Here is a 21,361-nt window from a genome sequence, read left to right as displayed (position 1 = left end):
AGGACATTTTCACAATGCTAATGGGTGTTCTGACAAGTTTATGGCGCTGGGTCACTCTTTGACCAGACAGACGTTGTCTGCAACTAGGGCGCCACTCCCCTCGAAACTCCCCGATTCGACTTTGCGTATAGATCGGCGCTGGCCCACCCCACGAGCGTAGCGGATCTAGTGGGCCACGGCGTATGTAGCTGGAACGGTGAATAAACGGAAATAGCCAGATCTATCTGTGCCGCCACTTGGCCAAATGTACAGCATTCACATTTAAAAGAATGTGCTATATCTCGCTAAATATTATTTATTGTCAGAAAAAATTGAGCATTTAGGAATTCATCGTTGAAAGCAACAAGGACATGCACCGATGTGCGTTTTTGCACAAACTTATTTTTAGAAATGACACGGTTTATAGCGAGAGTGCGGTCACGATCCAAGACAGGGCGACAGTCGAATAAGACCGGCCTGGCCCGTCCCACTACAAGTACAGCGAATACAGCGGATCGGAGCCTATTTCAATTGGCTACTCAAATCCTCGGGCAAGGCAGTAAAGCTCGTTTTGGTCAGTGATTTGACCAAGCACTGAGAAAAAATAACGATCGCTACGACATCGAATCCAAATCGCATGACCGCAGGTCCGTCGCGAGCAAAAACAGCATGGCTGAAAGTCAAGCTTGAATTTGAATCGTTGGATCCCATTGGCTCTTGATGAACTAGAGATTTAGAATAGTGTTTACATTTTTCGCTGTGTTGTCTGTCTTTCTAAAAACTGTATTGCAATTTCAGCACAATTTGTAGCTAAGTTAAAATGTGGGCTTTATTATGGTTTCAAGTAAATTGGCTGAGTGAGACGCATGATCAAAGGGAAGGTGCCGAGACTTCTCTGTGTATTCTAGTATCAGTGATCATGTCATGAAAACCAATATTCTAGCAACATCTTGGGAGTATAATCAGTGGCCTGACAATGTGACATGAGTCATCGTGGCCCTAATGAAGCTTACTCAAAAAAGATATATTGGTTTAGTTTAGCCCCCACCCCCCATCGACTTCGGCAGCTTCGAAAAGACAAAGGAGGCCATCCGGCAGAAGTGGAAGCTGTCCGATGACTTTGAACTACTAACAGCAGCGGGTGAGAAGGAAGAGATGTATGACATCGCGGATGACGATGACCTTAAAAGGTTCAAGGACACCACGATCTTGTTTGTCCGGCCGTCGGCCACGGATGTGCCGTTCATGACGTCATCAGGTTCAATGGCCTCGTCTGGTGTGGGTGCTGGAAGCGGGTTTGAACAGCCGCATCTGCCTCCGTCATTCGAATGCAGCATAATAGCTAAAGTTGGAGTAAGTATAGCGCCTATTCGTTTGGCGTAAACGCATTTGGATAATGAAAAGGAAACCTGTAACCCTGTGACCGAGTTAGATTTATCTGCGGTGGTCAACTGAAAGAGTACGCTTGGTAGTGGACTAAATAGAGGCATGAGAAAATTATAAAAGCAATCAAACGGTAGTTATCCAAACTACCCCTTGACTGCTGTCATATTTTGCGTTAACCAAACACCGCTCGAATGGGGCTGATTTTTCCCCAAAATCCTTGACCAGGTGCCTCGGTTTTGGTCTACATTTTAGGGCCAACCTCGCGGTGATTGGTGATACAACCAAATCCTTATTTTTGGTATTGATCAAAACTTCATGAAAGACCTACTAGCGAGCCTGATCAATGGAGCTTGTATTGCGATTTACGTATCAATTTCAGGAGGTTCCTGCGAGTGGGTCGCAGGATTTCCAGGAAAACGCGATTGCAAATATCAAAATTGATGGAGCGATACACTCACTCAACGAGCCTCCCCCACCGGACAGTGCTATTGTTAAAAAGGCGGTAAGGCGTATTCCTACGATTACAATATTCTCACAAGTAATCTCCTGCGCAGTCTTGGAACTACATTTATTGATGTCTTTATTCCATCACTGCCAACACAGACTGCCATTTCGGAACCCGTCGCAACTTCACGATTCTTGACCTCAGTAACGGGTGAGTGAAGATGTCAGAACTAGAGCGTTCGATTTGCCCCTTCATACAAACAACTTACAAAAACAAGACTCATTCAAATATAATTTTCAAGTTTTAAGTATGTTTTCTGTAGGTTTATTGGGGCTGACCGACTGCTGCCTGACTGGTTGATAAATTATTCATCACGTGCCTGTGACTACATGCTACAATTGCAATATGTGTTGGCAGAGATAATATCCTTCGATCAGCTTGGAGAGTGTATTCTGTTTCCCACAAAGTGGGTCGGGAACAAGATACACATGTACTCTCCGAGACAGACACCTGTAGAAATAGGCCCACATCTTCAGTATATTTTAAGTGGGTTTCGGAATTTCGTTCTATAAGTAAAATGGTATTACGTACTTCGCATTTCGAGTGGCAGCACTTGAGCAGTAATGGAGTTATCATGCAAAGCGAGGCAGGTAGTGCCTGGGTAGTCAGACCCAACAGGGGGAATTTTCCTTCAAATCCCCCAAAGAACATGAGTGAAGAAAAATTAACATCAATGAAAAAAGCATTTGTCGCACAGTTTACATTTTTCGCGAACGCGGAGTCATTTCATGAGTCAACCGAAAACAATGACACAGCAGCAATTTCCGTGACTTGGCCAATGAGAATTGAGCATTCGAGGGCACATGATATGCGAAATTTGTAAACTTAAAGGGACCTTATGTCTCCACGCAAGTGATGCAAATTAGTGAGCTTCTCCACCACCAGGGTTGCAGATTCTTCGCGAGTGTCAATGATACTGCAATGTATATGTTTTATATGGAATCGATTGATTACCCGGGTAGATTACAATGGCAAAAATGTACATTGGGTTGCTGGCGCCACCTGGTGGTATCGCAAACACGGACAGCCAGCACGGCACGAGCGTCCTTTTGATCTCGTGGCGTGAAGTCGTCACAGCGTACATAATACACCACTTTGTCACGAATCGGTCACCCATTTCAGGTTCGGACCCTTGCCCCGAAATTCGAAATCGGCAGCATCGTCCGGAAGATGGACATAGTCGCCGATTGCCTGAGCATGGCCTACTACGGGGTTGTCGCTGACGCCGACCTCCACAAAAAAGTCCATGACATGCAGTTTGACGTGTTGGACCTGAGCCACATCCTGGAGCGGACCGTCCTGCAGTACCGCACCAAGGCTGACGATATCATTGATGATCTGGAGTGCGGGTTTGGGTACCTCCTTGACGGGTTTGAGGAGGAGGCACTTGAGAGCTTCCAGGCCATTGGCGTGACCAGCGAGCAGTTGATGAAGAGTTTTCGTAAATCCCCCGAAACGTAAACGCGAACGCCAGTCCCATTGTTCGACATCGTCATCAGGAGCTCGAACAATGGGATAGGCGTTTACGTAGGCGTTTCGGGGGATTTGCGAAAACTCCCTCTTAAGCTCCCGAAACGCCATCTTGACCACCAAGGGTTTTTTCATCTTATTAACCCCGGCTACATTTAAAGGGTTATAGACCACTCACGAGGTTCAGGATGCCGAAACACCAACGTGCTTATTCCATCAGCACCAGTGTTCGAAACCGTGACCAGGGTGACGAAGAGCGGGTTAAGCTTTCGCATTAGAGTTAGATATTTGTAGGTATGAAACGTTCATCTGTTCAAGCAAATTGAATATTTTACTGGCCGGCTGCAATACAGGCTCCAACTTTGAGTCGGAGTACAATGTATATACTACGTATACGCTGTCTAGCCGAATTTGGTGAGTCTGCTTCACATGCACCTTTCATAGAGACCCTTTGTACAGGCGCCTTCAACCGGCACAGTTTATCAGTCGTAATGGTGCGCAACCTGTGTGCTCTTGCAGAAACATCGCGAGACAATGGCTGAGACAAACGCAGAACAGAAATCCAGCGTCACCGACAAGCAAAAGCTGATAGAAAAAAAGTTGAAGCAAGCAGAGGAAGACACGTTGGCGTCTGAATCCAGATGTACCAATTTCGAGGAGAAGGAGAGGGACGCGAGAAAAAACGAGACGGCTGCAACAAAGTCCGCCAGCTCGTTCAGCCATGGCTTCTTCAAGATGATGACCTTAGGATTCTACGAAGGCGACCCGATCGTTGCCGAGCAGCAGGACAAGCTGGCGAATATCGCCCGTGAGGATCTACAGAATGGACGGGAGGAGCTAAAACGGTACCGCAATGCGCAAAACAAGGCCCATGAGGCGTTGAACGAGTTTACGCAGTCGCTCAAGACGACCAAGGATACGGAAGATATTGCCGAGATGGCGCTCCGTGGGGCGGAGACTGGGATTAAGTCCCTCCAGGCGTCGCTGCAGTCGGCCGTGGGTGTATGGGACAACCTGCACGAAGAGTGCGAGTCCATTAGCAACAGTGAGAGTCTGTTTGCGAAGCTTCGCGAGAGGAAGACCGAGGAAGAAAGGAAGGAGTTCTGGTCGTGCCCGCTTTTCAAGAAAGGAGCCATGAAATTCTATGCAAGGTAGGGACGGTACAGATAGACCTACAACTTTCGACAACTCGGGCGTGGGATTAACCTGGCCAGGAGGATAATACCCCTGCTTACCACCATGCGCCGCCACTTGTTATACCACACTCGTGCTGATGACTCATTATGATATTCACGAGTGTTGTGAGGCAGTTTTGGACATGTGGCTTAGTGTGAATTTCAGGCAGGCCCGTTCCAGTGTTTATTGGAGTTCAATGATTTTTCCGGTATACTGTTTTGAGAAGTCACGGACCGGTCCATGGGAAAGCTTCACAAGTTCGCTCCCCTGTACATTAATGCACTACACAATGTACTGGGGGCGAACTTGTAAAGTGGAAGTTTCCTACCTTTCGGACCTCTTTGGATTTCTTGCTCCCTCTTCTACCTGAACCCTTTTACAATGTTTTGACCCCTTTACTGACACTTGATTCAGTGGCCTGAGCTTTGTCTAACGCCTTACACTGTACGGTTTCAGGTGGGACGCCCTCCAATGTATTTGCGACAACTTCCACAAAGGCAGGAACCGGGTTGAGCAGAAGCTTCACTTCTGCATCCAAGACAACCCAAGCGTCCGGGAGGCCAAGGACAAGATTCCTCGGCTCATTGAGCAGTTTGATGAAAGGCAGAAGGCGGAGAAGGCACGCACTATGGCAGAGGCGTAGGCAGAGCGTAATGAATAGGCGGCCTGGAGCATGAGGAGGCCGAGGTTATGGCCTCAATCTTATCTGATTGTCTCCTTCAAATGACAACATTTCAACATGAGCTGCACTGGTACTATTTCCGTGTAGCGAAATAGTGCCGATATTAGGCAGATTTATTCATCACACTACTAATTAATGTATTGAAATTATGTATTTGAAATTATATTACAGTACATAGGTTTCGGATACTTTATGTTAATATTGATAATTGAAACAGTCAACAGACTGCAAGAAAACGTTCCACATGGCGTGGTGCGTTTTAGCCAATTAACTGATCTGGTAAATACCCAGCCGCCAGCAACATGTCAGCGACTCGCGTACAACCCAGCAGTTAACTATTCCGAGCATAAATTTAAGGGCTGCGAGGCAAGATGACCTCAGTCCCATTCGTGAACTATATGACACAGGTTATTTTGTCATGCAGTACAAAATGACGACTCCGTTCACAGAGAACGAGTTGTAGATTAAATAGTTATTTTGGTATATGTACATTGTATTTGTGACATTGCATCGTATTCAAGTGGATTCACAATGCTATCGCATCTTTTGGGATTATACAAACATGGTTTTTTTTAAACAGTGGTTTTTCCGCCTCTCAAAATGACATATGAGTGAAAAACCCTCAATTTCAGGATGACTTTAGAACTTTCAAACTTTCAAACTCTTTTTCTTCTCAAACCCATGATTTTGGAGTTACTGGTATTCTGGCCATATTGTAAATGATTACTAGCGACTCGTGAATATTTTCGAATATATGCTTTATACACATGCATAAGGGATACAAAGTGAAAAGAACTAGTTTAGTTTGTTTTGGAAAAAAATGTATTTATCGTAGATGAAAAATGCCGAGATGAACCATTCACAATAATTTTGATTATAATAGAATAATTATTGTTGAACATACATATAAAATTGAAAACATTGTACGCATTATACATTCCATACATCTTATAATGTAACGATTGACAACAACCAATATAGACGAATACATTGTATAACACTTGAAAAACAAACAGCTGAAGAATAAAACACGTCTTGCTTGCATACTTTCTTTGTGATCACGCTTTCTTTCATCGGCGCTAGGAGGCGCAGCAAGTACCCGGATCTAGAGAGCAGCGCCACCAAGCGGCAAATAGCCAATAAGCATTCGCGGGAACACCTTTGAAACGTTTGACTGTCTGAAAACGGAGTAAAGTTCTGAACAGGGTATCGTTTCCATTCACAATATTTGCAACAGAGAATTTGGTTCTTCTTTTACGGCAATTAGGTTTTCTTGTTTAGGCTAACTAGGGTATTAAAGGCAAGGGAATGCCAAACCACGAGGCATTTTTCGAGAAACTCATATGTTAAAGCCGCCAAGCCTCGACATTGGTAACGGTTGCTTAGTGATAGATTATCACCGTTTACTGACTCTGCCCCTCCAGAGCAAATGCTAACTTCACTCTCGTTGTGAGATTGATGTTGAAATCGTTCTGTTCTTTCAACAGAACACTTCTGAACCTAGACGCAATGTGGAGAGAATGATCGAGGCCTCATCCCCAAGGTAATTCTGTACCGTCATACGCGGTGATTCGTCGGTAACGCAAGGGTGTCACATCGCATGCTTTAACTGCAAACTAGTGTACACTGAGGCCCAAAGCTCTTCACTTCGTAACGGAAGGCGTCGTGCATCATGCTTTAATTGCAGCCGATCTAAATTCTACGGCACGTCAAGGTTGTTAACCTTGCCGCTGTATGTAGGACAGAATCTTATCTGCCAGCTGCTCAAATCAACCGGCCCTGAAGCTGTTTACTCATACAAAGGAGGCCCATATAAACAATCTGTCAAGTTTTTCACATAAATATGACAAATAAGTCATTTTGGAACTAAATTTCAATCTTTGAAAATTGAACCAACTTAAGCTGCCGTAGACTTAGCCGCTACTTTTAGTTATACAACGGGCCCACGGTGTCATTCCAACCCGTAACGATATGGGTCACACATCATGCTATTTTATTCAGAGTTGTTAGTTTAGTAATAAGACGAGTTCCAGAGCTCTTTCACGCCGTAAAGCAAGGGGATAACAGACCATTGCTTAACCGCAAATTGTTGCTAGTTTTAGGTACGAGTATACATACGCGGATGTATTGGGCTTTTCATCCCGTGACGCATGGGGTCACACAAAATGATAAAACAGTAAACTAATTTATGGTGTAACCCTTTCCTCACAAACACGTCATAGAGCGATTTTTAGGGCGTCTGCTCTCGTAACATCACCTGTCCATTCTATCACAAGCTTTAGTTACAGTTACACCTTCGCCGCCAGGCACTGCTACCTGTGTGACGTCAGAAATTATCCATTCTAGCAGGCGTCATCGATTTCCAATGCTAAATATACATTTATTTCATATTATATATACAACGACTTAGAATAAAATATAGAAATGTAACAATTTAAAGATAAAAATCACGTCCCAGCCGCGCGTTTTGCGCCTTGTCACACGTTAACAGGATTTTCCATCTTAAGGGGGCTACAATCTTGCCCTCTAATTACGTTATCAACTAATACCCAGATTCTGGTATTGTATATTGAGTTGTTGAAGATCCGAAAACGTGTCCTCGCTGCTTTATCTCTAGAACGGCACCGGTCGTTTTGAAAAATATTGAACCCCTTTAAAGTCGTATGCTTTTTCCAATGACAATGATATATTTGGTGTGGTGTCGTCCATGCTGTTTCGGCTTTAAAAGTCGTGCTACATTATCTATCAGAATTGCCCAATTCCTGGATATCATAGCATGACCCAAAGCCAAAATTACATGGTGAAATCCGTGTGTTTCAAAGTAAAACTACCTGTACTTGAACATACAGTAGAAGTGTATGTGTTACACACCGTCGCGGCCATCTTGTTTACCATAATCACGTAACAACGCCAGAAATGTTGCCCGGTACTCCCTGCCGTTATGGCGTGATTGGGGCTTTCTACGGGGTCACTTTTCATGAACATGGACTCCTAGCCATCCATGTGCATGAAGTGACTTTAAAAGGCTGTACAATTCATTTATTTCAGTTACCTGTCTAAAAATAGCGAGTTGAGCAGTTCCTATTAACACATTTCAAGAGTAACAACAACTTGTGCGGTAGAACTGACCTCACTATTTCACTAAGATGCCCGAATCTCTGTGACTCAGTGGAGTCGGTAAATCACGCACTTATCAAGCTCACTTACAGAGACATTGCCAATCAGAATAAAGGATTTCGAGAGAAGCCTTGCTTGTATTGCTGAATCTGTTATACCCTCAGCGAATCACCCATTCTCCATGCCTCGCTATTGGTAACCGTCGCCAAGTCTTGCCTTGTTCGGTTAACTAGCGTATATCACATATCGAGGAAAATAAAGTTTGGACATCCATTGGAGGCTGAGAATTACTCGTTCCCCTTCAGACTGTTCAACCAGTAGAAACGCGCGTTACAAGCCGAAATTCACCAATGAAAACGCCTTTTACAAACTACATAAGAAATGCCGAAGTCACCATGGATTGTTGCAAAATGGCGATTGTTAGGCCATGTTTAACTCGGTTTCAGATAGTGATGAGGTCACCAAAATATTTTCACAAGCTGCACATTCTGGTAACCCCTAGGTTGCCCGTAACCCGGCGTGTCACCAGAATATGAGTTGACGAGATGATGGCCGATTGAAAAGGATGCATCAAATCCACAGTTTTTTAACAATGCCATGTTTACGTTCATCTTCCCGGGAAATGTTGTTAATTTCGGTCAAAACACCACAGAGTATTGCCCGGTTCTGTGTGGTGCTGTGACACGTGATCAAATCAATTTCCGGCATTGAGGAAAGGATGCTAAAAACACATCCACATGACTACCAGCGTAGGGATGGTCTAGGTATTTTAAAACAACACTGCAACCTTTGGTGTGGAAATGCATAATCGATACAGAAAAACACTATTGAATAGTAACACTGTACGAAACAGGCTTTGCCGTCTTTATCGACAACTTCTCTCAGAAATTCATTTATTCAGATTTACATTGACTCTTTGGTAAATTTGGCCAGCTTGGCAAATCTGCAAACACGATTACGCACTGCATACACACAGATGTATATGTTTTTAAGATTGTCAAGACGAAACCAATCGTGTCGTTTGGCGTCTTGTGCATCCATTGTTAATCATGGGTCTTCCGCCATTTTGTGCGTAGGAACATCAGACCCATCACTACTTGCATGTAAATAGTTAACATTTTGAGATTTTTTTCAAACTTATGTAGATGACATCCCACAACTCTCTGAAGAGACAAGACCACTAATGAATATTCATAGGTTGGAGGGTTGAGGCCTATCAATTAGACGAGTGCATGTTTTTAACTCTCAAGTACATATTTGGAGAGGTATTGAAAAAATATTTGTTGTGGCAAGTCTACAGATATAAAGAAATTATTTGATGAAAAAATTAATTTCGAATTTTGCTAATTGGGTAATAGGGGGCGTGTTTTGAGTTTTTTCTGCCAGTTGGCTGAAAAGAGTGGACATATCAAAGTCTGTCTAATTTGTCGATTATGAAAAAATTTCCGTGGTCAACTACCAGTTTATTTTTCATCATTTACTTGCCCGACTGTCCGGAATAACATAATCTAAATTTCAGATTCACAACCCCACGCAGTATTTGATGCGTCGCGGTCAAACATTGACAATTTAACTGCTAAAAGGCTTAAAAAATCAATTGTGGTCTTGTCTCTTCTCTGACATTGAGCTTGGCGCCGCCATTTTTGGTATCATGTGACTGATCTGCACATCATATGACCGGTCTGCTCGTTGTGATTGGTCGAGCACGCGTAACATTGCAGCAGGTAGCCCCCACACGGTGAGTAACTTCCTCGCGTAACGTGAAAATATCTAGCATGTCAGATATGGTGCAACACCGACACGCGAGGCAGATACGCAGCAAAAACCGGGCCCACACGGTGCAACATTACCTGATGCAGTATACACGCGTGTCACTTGGTGCAGGCAAATTTGCACCGTGTGGTGCAGGCTTAAATTGTATGATGGACGTCCGACGTAAAATATGTGTGGTCACATTAATACCTAAAATTTACGTTGGGTGCCCAGCATACAATTAACGTCAAGCGGACGTAAATTTTATGTTGGAGAGACAATGAATTCTCAATTGGGGGACGCAGAAAAACGTGTTTATCTATCTTTCAGTGTTGCCAAACGATTAGGGGAAACACTCAAAATTGGAAACACCCACACAACGTTACATCGACTTCCCGTCTCATTCCTATCAGTTCCCGTCACAGTCCCGGGCTTTCCTTTACGATAAAGGGCCAACTTGGCCATAAGATGTGTTGTTTCTTGGTGTACAAAACATCACTGGAAATGAGCGACATTGCTTCCCATTGGCTGAATACAGTAAGGAGAATATGGAGCCGATTGGTAATGGAAAATTCATTACAGCATTACAAAAATAGAATCAAATTGCGTCCACAACCACTTTTTTTTAAAGATCCAGATCGTATGGAGCCTTAAATTGCATAGCCAATATTTGATACAACTTATTTTGTTGAAATTATTTGTGAGTTTTGTGCACTTTTAACAGTTTGGCAAGACCACCGATCTGCATACAACCAAGGAATTTGCTGTGTATAGTGGGCTGACCTAAGGTCGAAAATGACCTCTCTTCTCGAAAATAGAGCAAAGTCAATAGCATCCCCTGTTGAAATACTCCAGGATTTATGTATCAAATTAGCTACTACGAACGATATAAAACCTTTGTGCACTTTTTCTATAAAAAAGAGACGAAATTATTCACTCAGAATGACGTTATTCCCACTGGGAACGAGTTTTTGATACTAAAAATCCATGAAAATCCGAAGTTTTTTTGCCTTTTTTCATCAAGTTTGCTTGCCGCCACCATTTTCTAGCTTAAATCATGTGACAAAAGCTTAAAACCTTGACCCCATTTACCTTAGAAGTGTTCAGAACCTGTACATTCAACACTAGAAACCTCGACTCCAGGTCAACAGCGCTGTTAGTACAGGCCGCCGCTAGATGGCGAGATCGCTTGGTGGGGCCGTCTCCACAGTGGTGAACTGCTCACAGAAAAGGACAATTTTATGCTATAAAGACAAAGCCGGAATCAATGCAAATACCACCCTAGCAAATGGAATTAAATGGAAAACACTTCCAGATACATACACGTTCGCTCGGTTCTGCAATAGCGTGGTTTCAGTGTTGGAGGAGCGTGTAACGTTGCCGCGATGATACCGCCCCCGAAACAACAGCGCGGGCATGACGTCAACGCATAGCGCTGCCATCTATTAGGAACTGAGGGAACTATTTCACAATGTCGCTCATTTCCAGTGATGAACAGCTTCCAGCAGGACCGCAACTTCTCCAAACAGGGTTAATGACAACTCTTTGAACTGCAATAAGCAATGCACTAGAACGGGATGTAACCTTAGGCTGCCTGAAATTCGGAAGCCATGCCCAAAACTGCCTTCCAACACTGGTGAAAATCGTTATCAGAGAACGGCATCAGTGTAATACTACCAGTGGCGGCGCATGGTGTCAGGTTTACGTACTGGTACACGGACATGCGTTTTGTGATGTACATTGTCATGTATTCTTACAACTGGGTTTAGCATGAACGACACATTATGTACAGTGTAAATGCACTATGCGCCAATGAAGCCTCGTTTGGAATTCAGCGATTATGGTTGGCAACCACAACCGCTTGGGTTGGTGAAAAATGTGGAAGCATTTCAAAAGAATTTAAAATCACATTATTGATTCACTTGACAAATGTGATCCTTAAATTCATACGTTCTATCTGAGGCGCTGATTTTGTGACTCGGATTGTGCAGCGATGGCTTGAAGAATATTAGTGCAAGAGGTATCAATGTGTTGCTAGCGATGTCTAGTTGTGTCTAGTCAAATAAAAAGTGAACATAAGGGCCTACAAATAGGTGCAAATAGGTCTTTTCGGACTTTTGGAAATCAGACCTCGATGCAGGCTGCAGCTGTGTGCAATGCTTGTGTACATGCCCTGAGTCGAGAGATATAAAAATGGCCTCCTATGGCGAGAGTGGCATTTTCTTATACCAATTGTGGGAACGTGGTAATTTATGTACATGGATGCACACAAATTGCTGGTGGCTGTTGGGACTGAAGGTAAATATATTTGCTTTGTACGCAAGCTGGGGTATCCAGTCAAAATGGCCCCATGTCAAAACGGTGAGTTTTACTGTTTTGAAAGTGATGAAGTATTAAGAGTTCCGACGATTAGGAAGTATATCAACCATAGAAGTAGTGTATTGGTTCATTGCGTGATTTGTGGCGCTCTGTTTGATGAAAATGATTGTGTTTATCGCATCAGTTGCGACCATCTCTGGCATTCATTCATGATCTGACTTTACTCGGCATCCCACCATCATGACCATGCATGCATGTGGCAGGTATTTATCGCCGAATATTTCCTACCCCCTACCAGATACACGTCAATCAATTCGTTAGTCCGCCGAAGATGACGAAATGAGCTAGTCCGAGGCATTTTTGCCAGGATAGGACAAGACATCACCAAGCCTGTATTTTCTACCCATTTGGTATTGGCGTGAGACTATCAAGAGTTTATATTGTGATACATGAATATGTGAAATTTGTGAGCAAACATCAGCCAACTTCAAGATATCTTAAGACGACCCCAAGAAAGGTTCCAAATTTACGCTTTTGGTCGTGTTAAAACATCGCTACGCTGTACATCGAGCCTATGCGTGAGCTCGAGTAAGCCAGAAATTCCAGCCCAAACGCATTTAAGCTTAAGTCATTATGAAAAACAGGAAAACCCCTTGGTGTAAAAATAGCTTGACGTCACAAGGCTAGGCAACCAATCAGACCATTGTTTCGGCAACCAATCATTTTCGCAATAGGCACCTCATCGCACTTCGTCCCTTTTTTGGGACAAAGTACTGGTCTATCCGAATCCCACACTGGTAACACGTGACGCGGTGTGGCCGACATGATAACAAATGCCACCGACATGATAAGAACAACCCTGTCCCATTTGACGATCATGTCTTCCCTGTACATCGATCTACACAATCTGCGTGCACTGGGGACAAGATATGTAGAAATCTGGGATTCCCGGTGTAGGAGGTGAAGGGGTCATTGCAAAACCTGCTGGGTCTTAGAAGGGGGCACTAAGCCGGAGGAAATTGCAACGTTTGGCGTTTTTCAGCAGAAAAGGTAGGTCGATGCTCCATGTCAATCCAAAATCGGCATTTTTTCAATTGGAAACGCTATAGTTTCAGATAGACCGGTGTATAATTTGTGGTTTTCCCCCTTATTTGAGTATTTCCAATATAGAGCTATAGAGAGAGGGTGACTTTTCAAGAGAGGGATACACAGAAAAACGTGTAAATCTGCATTTCGATGTTCCCAAACGACGAGGGAAAAAACTCAAAATTGGAAACACTCACAAAACGTTACACCGGCTTCCCGTCTCGTTCCTGACAGTCCCCATCAAAGTCATTCCGGACTTTCCTTGACGATTTATATAGGTGAAAGATAACGGTACGGGCCAGATAATTCAGTCAGTTATATTAGAAGTATGACAAAATATTGTCATTGTTATAATTTTAGACGTTACTTTGAATTTGATGTCTAAAAATAACGGTATTATCATTGTTAAATTATTGTCATTGTCTTATGGAGGACGTTACTTTCATTTTCGTCTACAAACTGGTAAACGGACATGCGTTCTGTGATGTACGAGTACATGCACGTTACTTCCGGAAGCCATTTTTGTATGAAAAACCAAAATATTATACATCTCATGCCCAAGTCGTCCCTTTAAAAATGGCCAGGTTGTGAAAATAAACACTTTCTCCGAAGATATCATTTTTTTAAACATTTTGCCATAACCTTTATTAATAGTACACTTTTCCTGAGAAAACGACATTCGCAACCACAATATTTTGCTCTTGATGACCTTGACCCCCAAAATTTCGCTGGCAGCACTGATCCTCTTTGGCAAATCGAACCAACAAAATCGTTTGCATTGCGATTCATACAAACAATCGCCTGTACATTCAGGTGAAACCTTCTGTAACTACACTCCTGACGCAGTGGACCGGTTTCATTCCTCACCATAAGGACACCAAATTAGGATGACGCGACGGGCTGCCGTGGGAGTCTAACTGTAACCTACATTCGATATTTATCAATGGCCAATGAATAATCTTCTTTATCTTGCATGATGGATTCTGATTATTCAAAACCCCAATGGCTTTCCGGGTAAGCAACAGTTTGTATGCCATGTAGTTGCAATACTTGGTATCTGTTCTACGTCACTAACCTACTTTTGATATTGATAAAAATGTGTGCGTTGTGGGTCTATGGTATGGGGGGGGGGGGGGGGGGGGGGGGGGGTAGGGACAATATATCAAATATATACGGCCGATAAAATAGCCGCCGCATAAACCTCCCGCAAAAATACTAGCCGCATTAATTTCCCGTAAAATCTCGCCGAAAATTTCAGTCTCAGCCAATCAGGGTAGAGGGCGGTATGTTATTTCAGTGCATTCTCCGCAAACAATAGTGGTATATCTACGATTGGTATTAGTGGCTTATAACGTACATATCCCACGATCCAAATCAGGCTGCCCCACCTTTCAGCTAGGGGTGGAACTAAACAGACATTGCGCTACAGTGGGATAATGATGATGAACTATAGCAACGAAGTATCTTTTAAGTTATGCGTGACGTCAGAGTGACGTCATTTTGTAAACAAAGGTATCCATCTATTCGCAAAACCAGCCCGTATGAATGTTTTAGATTTGCATTAGGTTTGTAGTAATCATATAGTTTCATGACTCTTCAATTATTCTGATTAATCTTCACGCAAGTTTTCGACAGTTTTAAAGTTGTCAATATTTGCGGCAACCCATTTTACTGGAGAACTATATCAGCTCATCCTCGTTTCTCGTGCTACTTTTTTAGCCACTGCCTCTGCCGCTACTAAAACAGCAGCACAGGCACGTGAAACTTAGAGACCCCCCCCCCCCCGTTCGGTTGCCCCCTTGACTGACAAACAAACCCCGACTACACCGACAGCAAATCTAAAAACGATATCATTTTACATTTGGGGGGGGGGGGGGGGTGGAGGTAGTTAGTCGAGGGGGCCTGAGCTGAATTGAAGGGGTAGGGGGCAATTGAGCTATTATATAATTTCTCGCGCCTGTGCGCAGTAGTTTCGAGATCTCGCGGGATACAGAACGTGCGACATTCGATTTATCGGATGGTGTTCATGGTGTTGTAGTATTTCAGTTTTGCTCAATTCCATTGCTATTTACGGTTTGAAGTACCGGTAGGCTGTGAAACGTAGACCATGTCACAGTTAGGACCGCATCAAATATCCTGACCATGGAATTTGGTGGTAAGTATAGCCAGATGGTCGCCAAGGTGTTGTTTTTTTGTCACCTAATTGTCCTAAATCGATCTGAGAAAAAAGCATGCATGGCCGTCGCCCAGCCCCGACCCAGGCCCAGCAGGGCACGTGCCTGGCTAGGCCTACCACCTGTATTGATAAATGAGATGCATCCCCATGCTGCTGCCGTAAATGTATGTAAATGCTCGATGCGTGGACATCTTCATCATTATTTGTCATCATTGACATACACATTGATGTAATGGTAGGCCTAGTCCCCCCCCCCCACCATGCCCACCCCCTAGGCCTAGCCTACCCTGTGTGGCCACGCTTGCCGGGCGGGCAGGCCAGGCCGCCCCCCCCCCCCTGGCCCTAACCATAAATTCAACATTTCACATTCATTGACCTAGACCGGCGTGCCTGCCCTTCTGCCAAAAGAGGTAATTCATGAATTGTGGCCTCAAATATTGTGGCGTTTCAATATTTCCCAGGCCGATTACCCTGTCATCGCATTAATTATTTCCATGTGATGTCTTGTCACAAGTCACCTCATGCACAGTGATTGACCAATTCGAAAATAACATAGAACATGTATCACGTGAACGTTCAGGGGCGTAGCCTGATATCGCAGTGGGGGGGGGGGGGGGGGGGGGTTCTTCGCCTATTTCTTGAGCAACGAAGGCGCTAAGCCCGTGAACATGAGACCGAAATCTGGCAGGTCAGCACGCCCAGTTACGAAGGACTGTATAAGGTCACTCAGGCCTCTCAATTACATGATTCCTACACCGTACAGGATGTCCCCAAATTAGGTCTTTTTTTTCTTTTTTTTAAAAATATGACCCCCCTGAAGCGTTTTTTGACCCCTAACATAACCAAATCTCATCCAAATGGCCTCATTTTAAAGTTTTCCCCTAAAATTATGATTTTTCAGGTGTATGTGGTGATATCAGTCACTAACTTTGATTTATGACATCGCTGTTCAGGCAAATTGGCGTGATGAAATGTCCCCAAATTAAGCCAAAAAGCAAAAAAACATGTCCCCCAAAATAGGCTAAAAAAATACAGGGTGTAGAGGTCTCCACGTAATTGAAAGGCCTGTCACTCTATCGTACAATGGCCCATTTGGATAGAATCATGGTGTTACAAAACTCAGTAGAAAAGTATTTCGTGTTTGTTAAAATCATAAATCGAGTGTAGCCTGCACGGAGGCTGTATTTTGTCTAGGCTAAGTCATAGTTTTGACTATTAGTATTTGTCACTTTATGTGTTTGTTTTTCAGCATCATCCAATGGTAATGATGACAATCCTTCTGGTGAGAATGCAGGGCATTATGCACGAATCAAAGAGTTGGCTGCCTCCTATCGCAGGAGAAAGAGGAAAACCTATCCTAAAAGAAGTTAAAGCCATATGTGAAGGCTCCATCCAGGGACAACAATGGTGCTATAGATATTAGATGGTCCATCAGTTCCCAGAAGAGAAAGAAAAGGGAAGAAAACCTCAACGACAGGTAGATTGTTTTTGGTTGACAAATGCCTTCACCTCGTCTGAGCCATCAATATTCAATTAGGCTTTATACATGGAAAAATATTGCTGCTAGACTAGTCTTACATTAGTGCAATTAACTGATAATTTCATGTTCTGGACAAATGGTTTATGCCTACAAATCCAACCCTATCACTGCTATACCTCGTTAAAATTTCTCACCAATCTTTAAAATCAAACCAGAAAAATTAGTCTTTTCCACCCTTTTTATGTAAGAAATTCCATGGAAGAAATTGCATCTTTTCTGGCGTAATCTGCATTTGGCCTTAATTTCAAAATTGCTTGTTTTTCCAGAGAAACTAAAGGACTTTCCTGAGGAATTGCTACCAAGTAATAATGAAGTAGAAATCGATGCACCTTTCGATTTTCAAGTGTTCCAGCAAGGTTTGTGATTTGTCTTTTAAGGTCTTTTTATTCATCAGCTAGTTGGCTCTATTCCAAGACACAAATCAAGTTGTGTATTTTATAAGGAGAAAGTTTTCGATTTGACCTACCATACTTTTTACGACGTTAACTGATTCATCTAAATTTTGAATTTTGTGTTGATCACAAGTCGGGTAATAGTTTGCAAATGATTTATTCTTTTTTAAAGGTTAATTGGGCAACACTGGCTGCTGATTAAGGCAAATAATGGTATTTTCGAATCAACACTTAGGAACTTTTTTTTTCTTTCCCGGTAGTATTTATCAATGCACTTTTAATTTACAGTGAGAGCTGAACTTATGGAGCTTCTGAATGGGATTCGGGCTTCCAATAGTACTGAAGTGCCAGGCACTGAATCTGAATGGAAGAAAAGGCATTTTGTTGCGCATGCTGACCGGAAGCAAAGACAAGAGGAAAGTTGGGAGGAGGTGCGTAGGAAAATGGGAAAACATAGTTCATCATGTGCAGTTTGTATCTCATGTGCGTCGTCAGCTGTTATCAGGTATGATATAATTTATAGGAGATAAATTTGTTTTTCAAAGTGTACATGTAACAGGCACTAAAAATAACTGAAGGAACACAGCTCTTTAATCAAAACACAACTTGTTCTCTAGAATGTGATTCAAAGTCTGGAGCTGAAGATAGAAGCTGCAAGAACACCACGGTTTTCCTTGTGCCATGGTCAACCCAGTTTGTTGACCAGGTTTTCCAGCCTTCTGCCCTATCTTCGGGAGTTTTTCAATTTGATTATATACACACTTTCATTCTTTTCAGATTCTTATAAAGTTCATTGGTTTAAATAACATGACATGATTTGAAAGATAGCAATTAACACGACAGTATTAAAGGGGCTTTCTTCATATTAGCAGTTTGTGCAGTTACGATGCATGTCGAGTTCACTGCTATATCGATCAGTTTAAAAGTTTATCATTTTCATTTCAGATGCTTCAAAGAGTCGGGCTTCTCTACGAAAGCGTCTTGAAAAGGAGAGAAAGCAACTTCAGCATTGTGTTACACTGTACAATTCAAAAGCAGACTGTCATGTTTCTGTGGACGAAGTCACGCAAGAGGACTCTTTGTTGCCTTGGCATAATCCTGCAGGTTGGCATTCACTTCATATTCATTTACCCACAAACTTCACTTAGTACATGTAACACAAAGTCCAGGACACAAATAACTCCAAGTGGTAATGTCCTGCAGTCATTTTCGATTGTTCAGAGAAATTGATCCAGCTGTTGTTTATCAAGCAATTTGAGGTTTAAAGCCTGGGTCGGCATTTTGCTCCAGGCTTACTGGTACATTGGTCTTCAAGTGATGTAAAGTACATTCTACCTTGTACATTTAACACAATTTGGTTACAATGTAGCATTGGTTGCAAGTAAAATGTTAAGTTGCGCCTCAATCTTATAGTCACATTTCTGACTATGTATTTTTTTCTATGTATTTTTACCAGCGTTTCGTATGTACATGTAGGAGGGATGGAGCAAGAAACTTTCAGCCTGTAGTCCTAATATTTGTTTCTTCAATTCAGGGAACAAGGGAGAAACATTTGCTTTGAAGAAGAAAATAGTTGATATACATGAACACATGACCAGGTACATCGAGGAATTGCCTGTGCTCATTCAAGAGATAGTATCAACTGTTCTTTTCTTCAAGAAAAAAATCAACACCTTGGAAGACAGAATCAACACCGTGAACAATGAGGCCATCAAAAACCAAGGTAGTGGCCATGCAATTATTTTTACCCAACATTTGTGGAGGTTGATGCATACATGTACTTGTCTTGCTGTGGCACTACCTCTGAATTAACCTGGGCTGTGGATGCTGATCTGGATCTGATTGCAACTTCGTTCTTTCCCAGCTCAGGTTCAGTTTACTAATACAAATGTACTACGCCCTGCTTTGAATTAATTCAAACCGAATGCCTTTCATTAATCTAACTGGACAGACATAAACTATTGGTTTGCAGATGTATGTGCATTACCTTTGTTGATGACTTCAGAATTTTAATGTCCAGCTCTCCTTCTATTTAAGAAAACCATGGATTGGTGAAGTTGCTGCTGGAATCAAAGGAATTCTACACAGACCTTCTCCTAGAAGCAACAGATGTATTTGAATGTATAGACACTGACATAGAGATCGTGGTGGATTTTGAAGAAGGGGAGGTGCAACCTGGTGGTGAAGAATCAAATTCGGAGGAGGATGCGTCTAGCTCTGAGGAGGAGGATTGTGATGACATTGGCATTGAGTACGTTTAATTAACCCTTTGAAGCCGGATTTATTTCAGAAATCCCGATCTTTTTCGACTTGATTTGGTCTAAGTTTGCCTAAAAGGGTATAGTGTCCCCAAATGTCACTCGAAGCTAACAAAGTATGCCACGAGATGCTAACGTTTTCGGAACTCTGTGGCATCTCTTAAGGCCCTTGCAGAGGTTCTCAAGAAGCATGTTTGTGAATAAGGTGACTTTTTGTAGTGAAAGTTCGAACTTCCAATGCAGTTTATTGGGAAACTACGCCACAAATCAGGTGTTGTGACGACCCTAAAATGACGTCGTATGGCAAAAAGTGTCAACTGAGGCAAAACTGTTCAGTGAGAGTTTTTTTTGCTCGTCTGGCGCTCAGGAATCTGCCAACTGTTCGACGATACATCGATGTTCCGGCCCTCGGGACGAACTTAATCATGAGGGGGGTACCTGCTGCTGGTTAATTTTTTTATCTGACCGCAGGGGGCTAGGCTGATGTCCTGATGTCCCAAAACGACTTAGAATTATTGCCGGACCACTGGGGACCTTGGAAAATGCCTTTTGTGTAATCTGATATATTGTGAATCCACCAATTATGTATAAGCAGATTTGTATTACTGGCTGAATGTGAATTTCAGCAGCAATAAAATGATTCTTGCATCAAAATACATGCACTTGTTTTCATTGTTGCTCACCTTGGGTGAACACAGCTGATACTATCAGGCTGCCTACATGTATAAAGAACCATCAATTTTTGCCGGAAATGAGCAGACAGGTGTCAAAGATGTGTATGGTCAAGTAGCATCTGCCTCATCTTGACTGAGAAAGGTTGTGTATTCAAGTTGCCCTTGTCCTTGTGCCATCCCCTGAAGGCCACGCTTTGAAGTGACTGACCATTGTATTGTCCTGCATGTACACATATACATGTAGCGGGCTGTTGGATTACTGAGAAAAATCAAACTACTCTGAATGACATCTTCAAAGACCGTACCTCAGTATGCGGTAGGTGTATTCTGGTTGGATGTGACATTGTCTCAAGTAAACCATCATTCTGAATTACATACCATATGCAGCTGCAGTATTTTGGTTAGAAGTGACATTATATCGTACATGTAGGTAAACCCAACTCTTCTGAATGATATTATCAGAGTCATTATTTCCATACGACCAGGCGTATTCAGGTTGGATGTGACATTGTGTCGAAAGTAAACCGACCATTCTGGATGACGTCTTCAGAGACGGTATTTCCATACGATCAGGCGTATTCAGGATGAATGAGACATTGTGTCGAAAGTAAACCGACCATTCTGGATGACGTCTTCAGAGACGGTATTTCCATACGATCAGGCGTATTCAGGATGAATGAGACATTGTGTCGAAAGTAAACCGACCATTCTGGATGACGTCTTCAGAGACGGTATTTCCATACGATCAGGCGTATTCAGGATGAATGAGACATTGTGTCGAAAGTAAACCGACCATTCTGGATGACGTCTTCAGAGACGGTATTTCCATATGATCAGGCGTATTCAGGA

The 21,361-nt window shown here is 42.8% G+C and overlaps 2 protein-coding genes across 3 annotated transcripts; both read left to right on the top strand.

Moving 5' to 3' along the window:
- Nucleotides 1–1,750: 1,750 nt before the first annotated feature.
- On the top strand, nt 1,751–6,235 carry LOC135503086 (uncharacterized). 2 transcript variants are annotated; one of them, XM_064796414.1, is made up of 4 exons: nt 1,751–1,867; nt 2,993–3,634; nt 3,860–4,491; nt 4,973–6,235. In XM_064796414.1, exons 3-4 carry the CDS (start codon nt 3,875–3,877, stop codon nt 5,157–5,159), a joined length of 804 nt encoding a protein of 267 aa, XP_064652484.1. In that variant the 5' UTR covers nt 1,751–1,867; nt 2,993–3,634; nt 3,860–3,874; the 3' UTR covers nt 5,160–6,235. The 2 variants fall into 2 exon arrangements, with proteins under 2 accessions (XP_064652484.1, XP_064652485.1); XM_064796415.1 differs by lacking the exon at nt 1,751–1,867 and having other exon boundaries at nt 2,976–3,634.
- A 10,845-nt stretch (nt 6,236–17,080) lies between these two features.
- Nucleotides 17,081–20,486, top strand: LOC135503245 (uncharacterized). Its single transcript, XM_064796722.1, has 6 exons — nt 17,081–17,125; nt 17,455–17,544; nt 17,869–18,085; nt 18,526–18,684; nt 19,115–19,303; nt 19,618–20,486. The coding sequence occupies exons 3-6, from the start codon at nt 17,896–17,898 to the stop codon at nt 19,839–19,841; spliced, it is 762 nt and encodes a 253-aa protein (XP_064652792.1). The 5' UTR covers nt 17,081–17,125; nt 17,455–17,544; nt 17,869–17,895; the 3' UTR covers nt 19,842–20,486.
- Nucleotides 20,487–21,361: the final 875 nt, after the last annotated feature.

The sequence above is a fragment of the Lineus longissimus genome, chromosome 19, assembly GCF_910592395.1.
Source record: "Lineus longissimus chromosome 19, tnLinLong1.2, whole genome shotgun sequence".
NCBI classification, from domain to species: domain Eukaryota; kingdom Metazoa; phylum Nemertea; class Pilidiophora; order Heteronemertea; family Lineidae; genus Lineus; species Lineus longissimus.
The sequence above is the reverse complement of the archived record's forward strand: the minus strand, read 5'-3'. Positions and strand labels throughout refer to the sequence as shown.

What these genes read in the sequence shown, in the direction of transcription:
- LOC135503086 (XM_064796414.1), top strand. Translation starts at nt 3,875, where the DNA reads ATGGCTGAGACAAACGCAGAACAGAAATCCAGCGTCACCGACAAGCAA. An exon ending in GCCATGAAATTCTATGCAAG is followed by an intron (nt 4,492 to 4,972) that starts GTAGGGACGGTA and finishes GTACGGTTTCAG; the next exon opens with GTGGGACGCCCTCCAATGTA.
- LOC135503245 (XM_064796722.1), top strand. Translation starts at nt 17,896, where the DNA reads ATGGGATTCGGGCTTCCAATAGTACTGAAGTGCCAGGCACTGAATCTG. An exon ending in GCGTCGTCAGCTGTTATCAG is followed by an intron (nt 18,086 to 18,525) that starts GTATGATATAAT and finishes TTTTCATTTCAG; the next exon opens with ATGCTTCAAAGAGTCGGGCT. An exon ending in GCCTTGGCATAATCCTGCAG is followed by an intron (nt 18,685 to 19,114) that starts GTTGGCATTCAC and finishes TCTTCAATTCAG; the next exon opens with GGAACAAGGGAGAAACATTT.